At 39.6% G+C, this 17,992-nt stretch overlaps 1 protein-coding gene across 2 annotated transcripts in view; it reads right to left on the bottom strand.

Annotated features, from left to right (window-relative positions):
• TBC1D2 (TBC1 domain family member 2) overlaps window positions 1-17,329 on the bottom strand; it is a 33,434-nt gene extending 16,105 nt beyond the window's left edge. Inside the window, exons 1-7 of one of the 2 annotated variants that reach the window (XM_087926320.1) lie at window positions 17,122-17,329; window positions 16,227-16,332; window positions 15,231-15,674; window positions 12,789-12,927; window positions 11,114-11,252; window positions 8,279-8,397; window positions 7,056-7,228 (exon numbers count right to left, since the gene is read on the bottom strand). In XM_087926320.1, the coding sequence (XP_087782446.1) occupies window positions 7,056-7,228; window positions 8,279-8,397; window positions 11,114-11,252; window positions 12,789-12,927; window positions 15,231-15,638 (978 nt within the window). In that variant the 5' untranslated portion in view covers window positions 15,639-15,674; window positions 16,227-16,332; window positions 17,122-17,329. The remainder of the gene's footprint in view (window positions 1-7,055; window positions 7,229-8,278; window positions 8,398-11,113; window positions 11,253-12,788; window positions 12,928-15,230; window positions 15,675-16,226; window positions 16,333-17,121) is intronic. The other variant, XM_026712656.2, reaches the window with a different exon arrangement.
• Between the last annotated feature and the right edge of the window lie 663 nt (window positions 17,330-17,992).

Genomic DNA, 17,992 nt, shown 5'->3' with positions numbered 1-17,992 from the left:
TAAGTATCCAGCTTTCATAGGTATACATTATTGGGAAAATGCTTTAACTGTTCTGATGGATTTGGCCATTGCAATATGATTTGTTTTCATGATCTTGACTGTCACTGCCCTCATTGCTATGAGCAATTGTTGAAATAAATTGTTTACCACTTTATTGCTTCAAGATAAATGGTGAAGTCACTAACCTCACTACTTGGCAGTACCTTTGTTTCCTTAATGTTTAACACTCTATTAACCTGGGTTTGTTATGCCAGTTGTACTTTCAACATGAGCTCTTCTAAATCAGGGGTGTCAAACTCACATCATCACGGCATCGTAACATGACGTATCGTGACCCCCCACACTTTGCTAAACTGGGCAAGGGCAGGGCCAGCATGTGATGCATCTGGCCCAGGGGCTGCAAGTTTCACCCCTGTTCTAAATCCTTACTTTCAGTTACTGGAGAGATAGTTTGCAAACAGTAAGAACTTGATTTTTATGGATGCAATGCAATGGATTTTGAATGCAACAGGATGAAATGTGGTTAAGATTTCAGCTGCAAAATCTGTTTTTTTCCGAAACAGAACTGATGACTAAGATAATTTATATCATCTGCCTAATTACCTACTTGACATTATTACATCATATGTTTTCTATCATTTGTATCAATTTGTGTCACTTGTATAATTAGACAAATATGTAATCTCATGCACACTATGTAATTAAGTCAAATGCGTAATCACACAAATTACGCAAATTACTTTTTTGTACATGTTTTCATTGCCCAATTCCTTGCTCAGGCAAGAGACCCTATATCATTTAAGACAAAAGGTTGTCCAATTTCTTCTTAAAATGTCCAATGATGGAGCACCCACAATTTCTGGAGAAAAGTAATTGTTCCAATTGTCAGGAATTTTCTCCTTGATTAGTTTCCATCCATTGCTTCTTGTTTTGTCTTCAGGTGCTTTGGACAATAGCTTGACTTAGTTCTCTTTGTGGCAGCCCCTGAGATATTGGAACACTGCTATCATGTCTCCCCTAGTCCTTCTTTTCATTAAACTAGGCATACCCAATTCCTACAACCGTTCTTCATATGTTTCAGCCTCCAACCTCTCATCATCTTTCTTGATGTTCTCTGCACTCTTTCTAGTTCTGAAGTTCTTTCTATTTTCTGAAGTTCTAAGCATATGTGTTTAGGAATCAGGAGCAGTAATAATGGTAATTTTATTTCATTGCAGAATTAGCCAATGTAATTTTTTTTCTATTTGCAGCCTCTTCCAAGATTACATTATGAGGGAATTAGCAAATCTAGTGGATAAAGCAGGGCAGTTGAGCTGTGTATAGGGGTTTTAACATGTTTATAGCTATTTTACCTCTCTAATCTTTCTCTCTTGAGGGGTTAGCATAAATTTAAAATTGCCTTCATTTTGGAATAAAGCATTAATCGTGTTGGTAAACTCTATGTGTGTATGTACTGTATATGTGACTTACCACAGTGTGTGAACCAAAGCAAACTATAACATAGAATGAGTCACAGAGTCTAGTGAATGAATTCATTTTCTTAAAGCAAAATAATTATAGTATTTAGTAAAATCAGCAAAAGGACTGAATTGGGACTTATATTGTAAAAGCTGCTTCCTTTTTTCCTTTGTGAAATAATGAAGAACAAGGGTGGTTTTCAGCAGTTTTACAAGAAGTGTGTCACAACAGAGATTTTTTGGTAGAGGAACTACCGAATGCAATATCTTGCAAAGTTATGTCCTCTTTTAACATTAGGTTAGCACGTTGAACATCCAGCAATTTATTACAGGAACAAATCAACTCACTCTGTTATTCCAGCAGTTTTTCTGTAGGGCTTTTAATATCTGAGATTGTTGCTGGATTAAGGACATCAGGGAGGATGGTTGATTTTATGTTTCACTGGATTTATATATTATTTTTATTGATTTTAAATGGGTGTTGTCAAACATCAGGAATCCTTGTAGAGCTTGTAAGATATATATATATATATGTATGTATGTATGTATGTATGTATGTCTGTATGTATGTATGTATATATGTATATATGGATCTTTGGTTATTCGGGTTTTCTCCTGCGTAAGATTGGAAGTATCTAGGCAATGTTTCGATGAAGTCTCATTCATCATCTTCAGGCTTGTGTCTTCGGCTCTGTGCTTCTCAGAGTGGTGTGAGCTTGCAACTGCTTCTTCCTTTTAACTGCTAGTGGGGGTGTGATTTGATTGGGTGGGGGCTTGGCTGTGTTCTGATTGGGTGGGGGTGTGTTCTCATTGGTTGGGGGTTTGGCTGTGTTCTGATTGGTTGGGGGGTTGGCCGTGTTCTGATGGCTGGAGGTGTGTTCTGTTCAGGTGGGAGCTTGGTTGCGCTCAGGTTAGTCTTAGTTGCTGGGGGATTTGAGCTGGTGAGCTGTGATCCTTCTGTTTGGCTTCGAGTTCGTGGTTGTGCCGCATCTTCATGGTGGGTGTCAGTTCGCTTCATGTATGGCTCGAAGGGGTTTGAAGTGGGTAATGATGCAGCTGCAGTGCGGCTTCTGGTCTGTGGTCGTGTCTCATCTTCTGTGTGGGTGTGAGTCTGCTTTCTACATGGAAGTGTGGTGGTGGCATTTTGTGTGGCCCTTGAGGGTGTGGGTCTGGTGTCATTCTTCATGTTAGGTACTCATCTGTTCATGAGGGCGGGTTTCCAAATGGCTGGTAGGCAGGAGGTGCCATCTCGTTTATTGGGTGTCATCTCGTTTATTGGGTAAATAAAGGGAGGAATCATCTCTTCTATTCATGATGATTCCACCAGACTGTCAATTATTTGGAAGCCTGCGCTCACAAACAAAAAAATCTCCACACCACAAGCCAGGCAAACACCTGGGCACAAACAGATCCCCCCTGATACCTCCACCTCAAACACACCCCAACTAGGCACCCAGATGAAACTTAGCTTCCTAACAAATGATAGCCATCCATTTACTTGGAGCCAAGATGCACTAAAAGCCTCCAATTCAGGAACACAGTGTTGCCAGCCAACCAAGACAAAAAAAGCCACAAAACAGACAGAAGATATTAGAAACACCAATCAAGCAGAACACAGCAAACTCCAAGACCAATAAACACAGACCAAGACTCCCAACCAATCAGGATGAAGAAAAAACCATTCTGGCACAGCAGTAGGCTAGCCCCAAATTTAAAACTGAAACAACTATCGTGTTTCTCCAATATGGCCTCCACCAATAGGAAGCCCCAGCATGATTTATTGGCATAAAATCAAATTAAGCCCCTCCCCCCAAATTAAGGCCCATATTTAACATGCAAAATGGGGGGGAATGGCGGGGGGGGGGCTTGCCGTTAAGTAGTACTTTTATTGTATGCCCGGATATGGTGCTGCCTGTGTTGATGGGGCACTTCATATCTGGAGACCTTCCACCGTTACTTTCCCTTCTCTTTTGCTGCCGCGACGTTAGAGCAACGCCGCGGCATTTGGCGCAGCCACATACGGCCAGTCAGGGCTCCTCCCTGCAACCGGAGCCCTGAGGAGACACTTGGGGAGACACTTGGCTTCAGGCGCTCCTGTCGCCGCCTTCCCTTTGCTTTCGAAGGTAAAGTGAATTATTTTAAAAACGACACCCTACTACAACAAAGCCTCCCCTGCCCAAGAGGGCAGCCCAACCCCACATGGGGAGGCAAATCTCCCAGGGCCTCTTCGCTTCCTCCCCGACCTCCCTACACTGAGCGCCTCTGATGCGCTGGTCCCTTCAGCCCAGCTAGCTGTTCCACCTCAAAGAAAGGCCAGGCGGGCGGCTGCGGAGCAGCAGCAGCGGGTCCGAGCCACTCACAGTGGAAACAGCCACCACCCTTAGCCTGATGCAGGGAGAACGACCGAGGTTAGTGCCCGCCAGCCCGTCCTTCCCGCCTTTGGAGGCACCTCCACCGAGCGCCTCTGCGGCCGCCGGGCTGAAGGGACCGACACATCAGTGGCACTCAGTGTAGGGCTGAAGGGACCGACGCATCAATGGTGCTCAGTTTAGGGAGGTCGGGGAGGAACCGAAGAGGCCCCAGGAGATTCGCCTCCCCACGTGGGGTTGGGCTGCCCTCTCATGCAGGGGAGGCTTTGTTGTAGTAGGGTGTCATTTTTAAAAAATTCACTTTACCTTCGAAAGCAAAGGGAAGGCGGTGACGGGAGTGCCTGAAGCCAAGTGTCTCCTCAGGGCTCTGGTTGCAGGGAAGAGCCCTGACCGGCCACACGTGGCTGCGCCAAACGCTGCGGCGTTCCTCTAACGCCGCAGCAGCAAGGGAGAAGGGAAAGCAATGGTGGCCCGAACTCAAAGGTCTCCCAAACATCCAAGCTGTCACCGCCCGCCCACCCACCCGAGGATGCAAGGGGGGGGAATTAAGTCACTCCCGAAAAGATGGCCTAGCCGTTTTTTCGGGGGTCAAAAAAAAATAAGGCCCGGCCTTATTATGTGAGAAACACGGTATAAAAGTCTGACTCACAGACAAACACAATACAGAAGCCTGATGATGGCAGATGAGATTCTGCCAAAATGTTGCTACAACTTTAAAAGCACAACTGAATAAAGCTGAATATCATACATGTAAGTACCCACGAAAACTTAAGAATATATATATATATGTGTGTGTGTGTGTATGTGTATGTATATGTACACACACACACACACACACACACCAAAAATGAATCTCCTTAATCTGGGAGTTGTAATTATTTGGGAAGGAAAAGATTCTATTGTGTTCCATCCAAACACAGAAGTCTAATAGTCAGATTAGGGAAAGGGCAATAATCTTATTTACTAATAACTAGAAACCCGTTTTGGACTTTTTGCTGAAGAAAGGAAAAAGAACTGAACTCATGATTTATGGATTTGATGGTTAGAATGGGAAGAAAAGTTGATGTAATCTTAGAGAGAGATGGTGAAGTATTAACTGCTGCTAAGAAGATTGGAAGCCATTTTTTAATAACCTCTTTTTTCAATTTTCTTTCTTATTTATTCACTATGTTTTATTTTCTGTATTTCTGGTCTAAACTTTGCAGTGTTTCCTTAATAAAATTAAAACATTTTCCCCCTATAGAACATACTTTGGATGTAATATTTTTAGGGTGGGTATGCTTTTATGGAGCATGAAAAATATTATTGTAAAATCATGTTTCTTTCACCATGTTAAGCCCATCAAGGTAATATTTTCATCATTTCCTTCCTACAAGCAGTATACACAATTCACCCCATTACTGTTATGTTCCTCAACAACCCTGTCTGGTTGGTTAGGTTCAGAGTGACAGACCCAACATTATTTAGGAATAACTTTCTTACTAAGTTGGGATTTTAATTTGGATCTTTCCTCTCCTACCTAATTATATTGTAGCACCTAGCTACCATAAAAAGCTAACTAAGACGTGAGCTGGTTAATATTTGAATGAAAGTCATCAGAAAACCACAGGACTATTAGCCAGACTGGAAAGTTGGAAAAAATGCTACAAAAAGTTCCACTATCATTAAAAGCTTCATAGATACATCTGTGATTCACATAACCCAAAGCATATCTTACGTATACAGAGATAAAACATAAACCCATACAAAATACAAAAAATACAGTATAGGCATAGGCATAAAATTGATAGTTTAATGCGCATAGTATAAAACAAGTAATTTAGACTAACTTGGAGTGGTCTTCTATGACTCACAGAAATTACGTATCACAAAAATACATCTAAATCTGGATTAGCTACCCAGGTCTGTCCAGGGGGCATATCCAGAACATTCCTGCTAAAGTAAAATCTTTCAGCAAAGAGAAAGCTTCTTTATGGAGCAGTTTGAAAGGCACACTAACTTCTCAAAGGTTGAATCTGTTTAGCATTTAGCAATAGCATTTAGAGCTACATATCGCTTCACAGTGCCTTTACAGCGCTCTCTAAGCGGTTTACAGAGTCAGCCTATTGCCCCCAACAACCTGGGTCCTCATTTTAACTATCTCAGAAGGATGGAAGGCTGAGTCAACTTTGAGATTCGATCTGCCAAATTGCAGGCAGACGGCAGTCAACAGAAGTAGCCTGCAGTACTGCATTCTAACCACTGTGCCACCACGGCACTAAGCACCTGTTAGTACAGGTAGTCCTCAACTTACAGCCATTCATTTAGTGATCTTTTGAAGTTAGAACAGGACTGAAAAAGGTGACGTGTCACACTTACAACCTGTGGTGACATGATCAGAATTTGAATCTTGGCAACTGGCTCATTTTTAATGATGGTTTCAGTGTCCCAGGGTCATGTGATAACCTTTTGTGACCTTCTGACAAGCAAAGTCAACAGGGAAGCCAGATTCACTTAACAACCATGTTATTAACTTAACAACTGCACTGATTCACTTAACAACTGTGGCAAGAAAGGTCGTAAAATGGAGCAAAACTCATTTAACAACAGAAATTCTGGGTTCCACTGTGGCCGTAAGTTGAGGACTACCTATACTATTCTTCAATTGCCTCAGAGTGTTTCTACTAGTATTCTTTTTTTTTATGGAAACAGGCACCCTTAAACTGCACCCAGCATGTGGCCTAACACAGAATTGCCCACCTTTCTGGCTTTGCAGACCAACCTGGGGGTGGGGGGAGGGGGTGGCGAAACAACATTTCCGCATGAATGGTCGGCAAGCATGCACACACAGCTCCATTTCCATGAGTCTTGCACATGTACTTGACACTCTCACAAATGGAACGCACATAAAAGTGCTCACCTGCTGTTCGCGCAAGTGGGGAAGTGTGTGCATGCGCACTCGCCCACTGATTTCACAACCCAGTTGCAAAGAAATATCCTACTTCAGTTTCTTTATATTAAAAGTCAAGCAATTTACAGTCTGGATGATTAAATATATTTATCAATGAAAGGTGCCAGGTTTATTTGCTGGCTAGAACATGCTACTCCAAGGACATTTTTCCAGAAACTTTTCCAGTTTCATTTTGCTTCCATTTGCCAACAACCTGCATTATCACTAGAAATGTACCAGGAAAGAATTTCTAGTCCAACATTGTCTTATACATGGCTGGATACTTGATTTAAGGCTTACCTTCTGAGATTTTACTTCCTCTGTAAGAATCAAAACTTGTTGCTGAAGAGAAGCTATTTTTCCCTGTTCTGCTCCTTCAATAAAACGATGAAAACTGCTGTTTCCTTTTTTGTATTTTCGGAGTGTTGATGGCTTTGGTCTCATTTTTGTGTCTTTCTGCATGTCTGCCATGACTGAAATGAATATAAATGATAGGGAATAATCTACTTGCATTGGAAGATCTCAGAATTATATTCTGAACAATTGGTAGTTTAGCAAAACATTAATATCTCCTCTAGATAAGTCACAAGATTTATGAGCAATCCTCTGCATGTTTATCAGGAAGTACATTACTAAATCAAATAAACCTTTATTATGGTCAAAGACTAGCATAAGAAGGGTAGGGTACAAGAAATTTAAAAGCAAAAACTAACCAACACAAAAATACAATTGCATAATATATATAATTATACAGAACAACAAACATCTTTAAAAAGAGCCTAAAAGGAGAGAAGAAAAACAATAAATGGGCATAAAAACATGATAAACTATATATATATATATATAATGCAAATAATTCAATGAATCAATTACAAAATAGGCAATAATCATGGTCTAAATGCTCATTAAAATCAGTTTGTGATACAAGTCATGTTCTCTAAAGATTTTAAGTACTGCTGTGCAGAATGTGACAACATTGTGCGTTGTAACAGGATTGATATCTAAAAGCAGCAGAGGGTATAAAATTGTCTTGTGCACCCCAGGTATTTTTGCAATAAGGGCTAGTTCAAATACCTGTGTGGTATAGGCACTGGAGAAGTAAATCTTCTGTTCCAAAGGCATTTTTTTCAAGAACTGGACTTTCTTGTTTTTCTTTGAAGACGTTTCGCTTCTCATCCAACAAGCTTCTTTAGCTCTGGATGAGAAGCGAAACGTCTTCAAAGAAAAACAAGAAAGTCCAGTTGCCTCTTGAAAAAATACCTTTGGGACAACCATGGATGACTGAGAATCTCCATAATAAACATTCTGTTGTTTCTACAAAGTCAAATACTTAATTTGCATTAGATCTAATATCCCTGATATAAATCCCATTCAATTTAGAGGGGTTTATTTTTAAGTAACATTCAGATTGTATAATTATTTTTGTTTTTGTTCATCTCCCCCAGTTTGCCTTCATTGATTTACTTCATAACACGATCACAGGAAATGTCTTTTATATATTATCATAAATGCAAAGTAAGTACCTGTTTCCTCGGTTTCTCCTTTTAGGTGCTCTTCATCAGCAATAATTTCAAAATTATCCTCAAAGCTACCGCTGTCTCTTCGGTTCTGACGGCTGCCACACAGATTATGCACCGTGTTTCTGAAAGAAGAAAATTGCACAGAAAAGCTAATGCTTACATCTTAATTCTAGATCTCCCTATAGTGGTAAAGCATGCCTGGCTGCAGTATTTCAAAGGGCGTGTAGAAACTCATGTGACAGAACTGTACCTTCAAACTAACCCCCACCCCACCCAAATTCTCTGCAGACCGAAAAGCAGCATTCAAAAAACAAAAACCGCACTGTTACACTGGGTTTCTCTGTGTAGTAGGGCTACAAATCTGGGCTGCAAAAACCAACCAAGCCCCAGATGGCAACAAAGATATAAGCCATCATAGTTGGCCAGAAAATTTGCAATCGATTTGGAATCGACAGATTTTTGCAGCCAATATGTGGTATTCTAATCTAATGCCTAAAAATGTTTGCCTAGTGAAACACTAAATCATTATAAACTACCACCTGGTCTGAAGAGTTAAAATATTCAACTATCAAAATGGTCACAAAATGGCCTAGTAGTAAAGACATCAGATTACAAATTAGGTAGGATGTGAGTTCTAGTCCTGTTTTAGGCATGAAAGCTGGCTGGGTGACTCTGGGCCAATCGCTCTCTCTCAGGCCATTACATCAGGCTCTGATGACAAGCTGGTCAATCAATTCTTGTTGTAACCAATGTATCAACACTTATTTGATCTGAAAAAAGCAGCCCTACAATTGCAGGAAAATGCTAGGAAAAATTAGTTGCAAATGCCAGTTTGTAGCAACTGCGGTTTGCTTTACTAAAATCAAAGCATTACAGAATTTTCTAGGTCCAAAGTGTTTCTGTTTTCTCAATTCCATTGGCTTTTAATACGTGAGCAGAGAAACAATAGTTATGTTAGGTTTAGTTGTTTAGGCTTACAACTTTATAAAGAGCTGAAGAATTAAGCAAGTGTTCCTGTTTTTTTTTTAAATTTCTTATATTCCTTCATTCCTTGGCTGGTAAAACAGAAGCAGATTCAGAATAGCTACTTTAAATCTTTTTCAGCAATATTTTTCATTTCTGAGATTGACACCAAAAGTGATCATGTACTTTCATTTTACAATCGAGAGTATTGGAAAACACTTTCTGCTCTCATTTATTGGTTTTTGATAAATAAAAGTGCTCATTAACCTATACATGTACTTTGCAACCAGCATCTCACTCTGCTGTTGAATTATGGTATAAACAAAGTCCAAATGAATCAAATATTAGAGAATACATATCTACATGGCTAATTTTTGTGTAAGACTATCAGTTTGGTGTAGTCGTTAAGGCACCAAGCTAGAAATTGGGAGACTGTGACATCTAGTCCTGTCTTAGGCGCGAAGCCAACAAGGTGACCTTTGGCCAGTCCCACCTTCTCAGCTCTATGAAGCAGACAAGAGCAAACCACTTTTAAAACCTTGCCACGAAAACTGCACAAACTTGTTCAGACAGTTGTTAGGAGTCAAAAATGAACTTGAAGGCAAAAAAAAAAAAAAAAGCTTTGTGTAATCATTTTACCATATTACAGTACATTTACTGACAATATAATTTAGTGGCAAATTAGATGTTAATTTTTATTGCTACTCCATGTATAATATGCCTTATACTACATAAATAAATGTCAAATCTCTTGGCAGCTGACAGATATTTGATTTAGTAGTCCTTTTACTCAAATGTAGGTTATATTACATGAGTTTACAAGTAGTCCTTGAGTTATGACTGTAATAGAGGCTTGCCTATCACAACTGTAACTAGTGACAGACACAAAAGTGCAGTCATGTGATTGCAGGATAGTGACCAATGGAAGTTCAAACCTGGGTCATAAATACCCCACAGACAGATCTGTTGTAATTTTGAACGGTTATAAGTGGCGGAGTCATAAATCAAGCACCACCTTCAGAAATGGCATCCTATGCATAAATTGTTCACTACTAGATGACTGCTGAATCATATCTTGTTTCATTTTCGTCACATTAGAGAAAAAAACCCTCTTAAAGTGTTTTAGGATTAATGGATCTCTTTAGAGCTAGATCATGCATTTAACAATAATCTGGGTGGAAAATGAACAAAACTAAGGAAATCAGCATTTCTAAAACTGCACTGGCATCATTAATTCTACGCAAAAACAACCATTTTGTTTAAGCATTCAGTTTAAAGGAATTTATAAGCTAATTTTCTTTAAAAAAACAAAATAAAGTTAAGTATTCAGTTTTAAAATAAATAAAATGTTTAAAAATGTATTGGTGTAGTAGTGGTTAAGACATCAGGCTGGAACTTAAGAGCCTGGGTTCCAGTCCTGCCTTAAGCATGAAGACAGCTGCGTGACCTGGGGCTAGTCCCTTCTCTCTCAGCCCTAGGAAGCTGGCAAGGGCAAATCACTTCCAAAATATTGCCAAGAAACCTGCAGGACTTGCCCAGGGTCACCAGAAGTCAAAAACTGTGAATACCACACAATCTCTATCTAGGCCATGCTAAGAGAGGCACCACAGTATGTCTACCCTCTCCCCACTCAGCTACTGACTGCTGTAGCCAGTTGAGAGGTGAATAATAGTGGATGGAGCCAGTCAAGATTGCACAGGGAGGAAAATTGAATGACAGCTCACAGATTATTTCTCTGCTATGGAATACATGACAAAGGGGCTGTGAATTCTATTCACAATTTCCACAGGGCACCAAGTTCAGTAAGATGGCTACTTCAACGCAATATATTTAGCACAGTTATTTTTCTGGAATGCAAACAGATGAAATAGTTACTGAATTTCAATCCAAGGATGCTTGAGAGAGATGTTCTGAAGAGCAATAGAAGTCGGTGGTGCTGGTAGAGAAGCTGCCTTTAGGCCAACTACGTCAGTGGGTGTTTTCACCGGGGGTAAAAAATCCTGTTCTGCCTCAGCTGCAAAGAAAGAGATAAAGCTTAACAGCAGGCGGTCAGGCCTGCTAAATCTACAGATCGCATGGCCCAGCCACCACAAGGCACCACAGTATTCTCAACCGCCTCTTGAGCAAACATTGTCCTTTGACTTGTAATTACTTCCCTTCAACTTTGTGCAGACTGTATCTAAAGAGGCTTTGTGGGAAGGGGAAATCCTGCTACCAATCTTTATTCTACTGGGGAACAGATTGGGTAAAACCCAGGATTTTAAGAAGGTGAATTCAAAGTTGGCTAGTTCTCAGAGTGTCTTAACTTCCTAAGTCCAAAGGAAATAGTTATCTAAAATTAACTTGCACTTTCTTTCCGCTATTGACAAATTGGCTAGCTGCAGTTGGGCAACTTATGCTCAGCTTTTGCCTAATGACAAAACAGGAGCACACCCATTCTTCTTTTACTTTGCCTCCAATAGCTGAAATACAGAAAATCTCTTCCATTCTGTTGATTACACGGACAACCTCGCTTTCTACAAAAAGGGGCCTAAAAGCTAACAACTGTAATAATTCAAAATTTAACCAAATACAGCACCAGAACTAAAGAGCATAAAATAGAAAAGAACAGAAAGCTGTAAACCAGCGATCAGAACTTCATTCATTCAAAGTTTATTACAACATATATGCAATATATAAATCAGAATCCAAAATTCAAATTATAAACATCATCAATCAAATGGTTCAGCTAACTTTAAATCACATGAACTCAATGTGTGATTTTATATATCTTCTTCCCCCAGTTTGGAAAATTGGGAGTATATGGATTGGGCCTAAGCATGTGTGTGTGTGTATATATACCCAGCTGTTTACTAGCAATAAACTAGGGACAAATTGAATTATGTTTAAAATGCCCTTTGCTTGATATATGGATGAAGATTGAAGGACAATGTTTAGGATGATGAATGAGGAACCAATATTCAAAAGAGGAAGAAGCAGAGTAAAATGCAGGGCAACAATAATAATTTTTTGCAGCAAATACATGCATTTAGAATTCTTGTATGATGGAGACCTTAGTATGTGGAATCAAACTACGGCCAATGGTCATCTTGATCTCCACCAGGACAAGCATAATTTTAATGAATGGGGAGCCACTGCTTAGCCTTCCATGCATTTAAAAGGCTGCAGCACACATTCTGCAATGTTATATTAATTCTTTAATAATATTGCTATGCTGAACTGATTACAGTATGAAACATATTGGAATACTGGGAGGGAGGGAGGGAGGCTATGATATCACCAAAAGGGATGGAGCCATCTTTTTCAGGGTGAATTTAGGAGCAAGATGCTTTGGAGGCAAAACAATCTCCCTCTCTCTCTTCTAAAACAGTCCAAAGTCATACTGATGTTCAGCAGCACAATCTGGTGGCCTGATGGGGGAATAGAAAACAGTGTACTATCACAGACAGTCAAGAGATGAAAAGCTACCTACCCTGACTTACATAACCTCTAACAAAAGTACTACGCCTGTTGCAATTCAAGTTCAAGCTTTTGTACTTTTATTACTTACTGTTGCTCTGCTGGGCCTCATTTATGGAAGGAAAAGATGGCATAGCTTCAACAAAACCCTTCGCCTGTTTATTACAAAATTCCCAGCGTTTTAGCTGCAGTTGTTGTAGCCAATACATCATGGCTTGTTTGTTGACAGCCTGTAATTCAATTTAAAATCAAAACAAAAGAGAAAAGAAATAGTCTTTATAACAAAAGTAGTCCTTTCTAAAATTGTTGCTGTTCAGATGGGTTGGGAATGCCACTCCTAATGTTCTTGTTTAGCACTAATCAAAATCAAAATCTTTATTACACTCATAGACCAGCATAAGAAAAATAAAATACGAACACTAAATAATTGTAAAACCTAAAAAATACAAAATACATAAGGTTACATTAAAAAAAACTTGTGTGTGTGTATGTATGTATGTATGTATGTAGATAGATAGGTAGATAGATAGGTAGGTAGGTATAGATATAGATGTATACACACATACACACACATATATATATATATATATACAGGGGTGGGATTCGAATTTTTTAACCGGTTCTGTGGGCGTGGCTTAGGTGGTGGGCATGACTTAGCAGTCATGTTATTGGCTGGGCGTGGCCAACTCAATATCACTCACATCGAGGCACGCATCTCCTCTCCTGGCCTCTCATGACTGTGGGGATGCTGCAACAGTCGTAAGTGTGAAAAATGGTCATAAGTCACTTTTTTCAGTGCCATTGTAACTTTGAATGGACACTCCACACAAGCAAAGTACCAGCAAAGGATGGAAAAAATACTGAGACAGGAAGCCTAGTCCTGCCAAGAATATAATAAGGGTTAACCAAGTGGCAGTTTCTGTAAGCAACACCAGAATGTTTCCTTCCTGCCTTCCTTACAGGATTAGGCCAGTAATTTCTTCTAACAACCAGTTCTCCGAACTGCTTAGAATGTTAGCAACCAGTTCTAGAGAATAGGTACGAACTGGTAGAATCCCACCCCTGTATGTATGTATGTATGTATGTATTTATGTATGTATATATGTGTATATATATGTGTGTGTGTGTGTGTGTGTGTGTATATATATATATATATATATATGTGTGTGTTTTCTAAGTTTTCGGTAGTTATGTATGGCATTATATGGCAGATGAGATTCTGCTGAAACGTCGCTACAACTTTAAAACAACTACTATGATGTGGGAAAATACCCAAGCAGCAATGATATATATATATATATATATATATATATATATATATGTGGATCTTGTTGTTGGTTTCTCCGCAGATCATACCAATCTTACGCGAAACACAAGATCCACATACAAACCCGAGAACCTCAGAAACAATATATATATATACACACACACACACACACACACACACACACACACACACATATACATACACACATGTAAATACATGCATACATACATATACTGTGATTCTAAAAAAACTTATAAAAAGGAATAAAGACATTAATAAAAAACAAATTCTTACTAATCTATCAGAATGAAAACACTCTTAACTAAAAGTTAAAATAATTTTGCTAGTGATTTTTTATTTGAATCTTATTCATCCATAATATGCTGAACAATTACAGGTAGTCCTTGACTTACAATTCATTTCAAAGTTACAAAGCACTGAAAAATGTGATTTTATGACCATTTTTCACAATTACAACCTTTATAGCATCCCCATGTTCCTGTGATCAAAATTCAGATGCTTGGCAACTGGTTCATGTTTATGATTGTTGCAAATCCCAAGGCCATCTGATCACTTTTTGTCGCCTTCTGATGAGCAAAGTCAATGGGGAAGCCAGGTTCATTTAACAGCTAGGTTACTAAATTATCAACTGCAGAGATTCACTTAACAATTGTGGTAAGAAAGGTCAAACAATGAGGCAAAACTCACTTAACAAATGTCTCACTTAACAGCAGAAATTTTGGGCTCAATTGTGCTCATAAGTCATGGACAACCTATATGCTACTGTGATATTTTAAAATCTGATTGTCCTGGGCAGAATATATTTATCCACCGAGGAAAAAGTTACATTTATTTGCATACAATGTCATGTTTCATAACAGCGCTATCTATTGAGAATGTTAGAGATAAGCTAATAGCTTGCCCAACAATGTCATATTGTCAATTTAAAAAATCACATGAAATTTTTTTTTAAGAAAACATTTGCAAGCGTAGCAGGTAGCCAGAACTTTTCAAGCCATATTTCAATACCAAGTTTGTTTAAATATTTCTACACTGAGTGAGAATTTGTTTATCTATCATAGGCAAGAACACAGTTTCATACTTCATGTTTTGTGTAGCAAATTTAAACTTAGACAGTTCTGAATCATTTGTTTAGCAACTTTATCGAAAATATCTCTCAAGATGCTGAAATAATTAATATGATTGGGGTTTTGTTCCCAATTCAGGACACATCCACTCCCCCCCCAGCTTCCTGCAATTACATACCTTAAGAATAAAGTCTTTGATGGGAGTCCTGATTTCAAAAATACCCTCATCTGCTCCCACTTTAAGATCAAAACTCGCAGTGGAAATCTCTATACTTCCTAAAGGATTAATATCTTGTGCTGTCCTGTAATATAGCAAGTAGCATTTATTTTCATCATAGCAAAACCAGCGTGACTTCCAGGTCTTGATTGGTGCTTTGGAAGAACATTTATATAAATAGCCACATAATTTTTTCCTGGAGGCTTCTTGGCTAAATTTTATATCAACATTTCCCCAAACCTCAGGACATGGAGATACAACTTTGATGATATCATGACTGCTATTCCCGGTGTCCATCATTTTTTCCTCTGGTGACATGTTTGATGTCCCAGGTACAAGACCCTCTCTGTCCTCATAATCTGATTTCATGTTTCTTTGAACAACAGCTCTTTTGATGGTAGAATACTAATAGCAAAAAAGAGAAAAGAGACACCGGTTAAGAACAGTAAAGGATAACCAAGTACATGCAATAAGACCAGTCACCCAAAATTATCTGAAATATCAAATAGAATATATAAATATATTGACACACACACACACATTAATGCCAAATACAGAAAATATTTTTTCCATTTGCCTTATTTATATAAATTGGTATTATTCATTCTGCTAAAGCCATAAATAAATAGAAAAATTATTATTTTTAAAATCTATTGTTGGCTGTTATCTTTATTAGGAACAAGGAAAATGGCTCTCAAATGTGCACATTTTGAATTCCCCAGAGTTCTTTGGGCAGGAAGTTTTAAAATGCATAGACAAGAGGGTACAGTGTAATGTTAAATTCCTTCTCTTGCCAACAAGTTTAGGCCAAATAGGAGTTGAACTTTGAACATTCATAATATTACATAATACAACAGGGGGCATGTTTCAGAGAATATAAGTTGTGACTACAATGACTCTGAATAACCAGTCTTCCCACTACTACAGCTTTCTACCTTCTCCAAAGTTACAACTTACAACATTTAACCTCTGGTCACCAAAAGACTGGTCAGCCCTGTCTTAAAAGGAATCGGAAGAGTTCCTAACAGAAACAGAAATGGAAAAATCCTCTCCTCCATCTCCTCTGAAAATAATACAGGAAGAAATAATAGCATTAGTCAGACATTGAGATTTGCACACTTGTTTGTCTTGTAATGTAATATCCACTATCATCTTTGTCCTATAATTTTGTATTATAGACAAACATCTCAGTCCCCTGGTCTATGCCAAAGATCAAATCCAAATGGAAGCCTCAAAAATTTCCAAAACTAGGCGCCAGGCTAGAAACCAGGAGATTGGTGTATTCTATCATTAAAATGAATAGATGGAAGGCTGATGGCTGCCTTGAACTCCCATTCTTTCGTGGGGGGTCCCACTATTTAAAAAAAAACAATGGAAAGTGGAGAAATCTATCTGTCTGCCTCTTTTTAAGCGACATTTGCCATTGGATAAATCCTGTACATTGTACTGACCCTCTCAGTTCAGCCTGCCTCACAGAATTGTTATGGGAGGAGGGGTGGGAAAGCTCCCGGGTAAAAAAGTCAGGCTACAAAGCAAAGCAACTCCAACCCTGCGTTTTTGTTTTTTGTTTTGTCCCGCACTACTAGTCCTCATATCCTTTTGGCCGCTCTGGCATCACCTGCTATGCATCAGGGGCGTCAAGCCGAAGAGCATAGCTGCCCTAAGTAACAGCGCGAGTGGTTCAAGTGAGCAATGCCCGGGAAGCCACGGTTGTGCTTCTCCTGTTTTACGACACATTTCAAGGCGGCTGCCCTCTTGAAGTCAAAAAGTTAACTTCTGCCTGACGCGCATCCCGATAATCCACGCTAGCCGTTCCCCCGAGAACGCCACTGCTCCGACTCACTCTTTTTACCTCGGCTCAGCCTGTCCCCGGACCTCCATGGCAACGCTCACAGCCGCCTTTGGACCCTCGGCGGAGCAGGCCGGCGCGAGGCGATCAGACAGCTGCTTCCTGACAGGGCGGTACCAGGCAGTGCCGGCCCCAACAGACTCCAAGTCCCGTAAGCGGGAAAGAGAGCGGGGTGCGCTCTCTTAAGCAGGAGCTGCGGATGCTTCGAGTTGAAACCAGGAGGCGTTGCCCGGCGAAGCACACTTTGCAAATCTTCCTCTTGCCAGCTATCTGAAGGGAGGCTTAACTGAACATTTTGGCACCGAGCAAAATACGGGGTTGGGCTGGATGGCATTAAAGACCTCTTCTAATTTTTAGGGTTCTTGTGTTGGAAGTTACGATTCCCCCCTCTTCTGGGGAAACAGCCCCCACCCTTTGTCAAGTAGGGCTTTTACAATAGCTGGAGCCAGCTTACTTTTCACAACAAAGGAAGGAGAAAATTACAGGCATGAGATACAGCGAAAAAACCCTGCAAACTAGCTAAGATCCTCTCCCATAAAAATCAAATGGATGGCAAGCTATAAAAACTTGTGAAAAGCAAACCAAAAGGCATGGCAGGAAGCAACAAACAACTACAAAGGATCAGGACCATAAAACCAAGATCCCAGGAAGAGATCCCAAAGAGACAGGAATTCAACACACACAAATCAAGGTCTTCAAAGATTCACACCTACAAATCAAAGAACCTGAAGTGTATAAGAGAGGTTTTTCTACTCATTTATTAGATTAATCCTAGGAACGCTGTGAGATTTCTTCTTATCTGCCTTCCTATTAAACTGATTCTGACTTTCAACGCAGCTGACCAAATCACTTTGCATTTCTCCCAGCCGGGAAA

Source organism: Pseudonaja textilis, chromosome 2 (genome assembly GCF_049901715.1).
Source record: "Pseudonaja textilis isolate UNSWEBS1 chromosome 2, rPseTex1.2, whole genome shotgun sequence".
NCBI lineage: Eukaryota > Metazoa > Chordata > Lepidosauria > Squamata > Elapidae > Pseudonaja > Pseudonaja textilis.
Note: the sequence above shows the minus strand (reverse complement) of the source record. Positions and strands in the feature narration are given on the sequence as shown.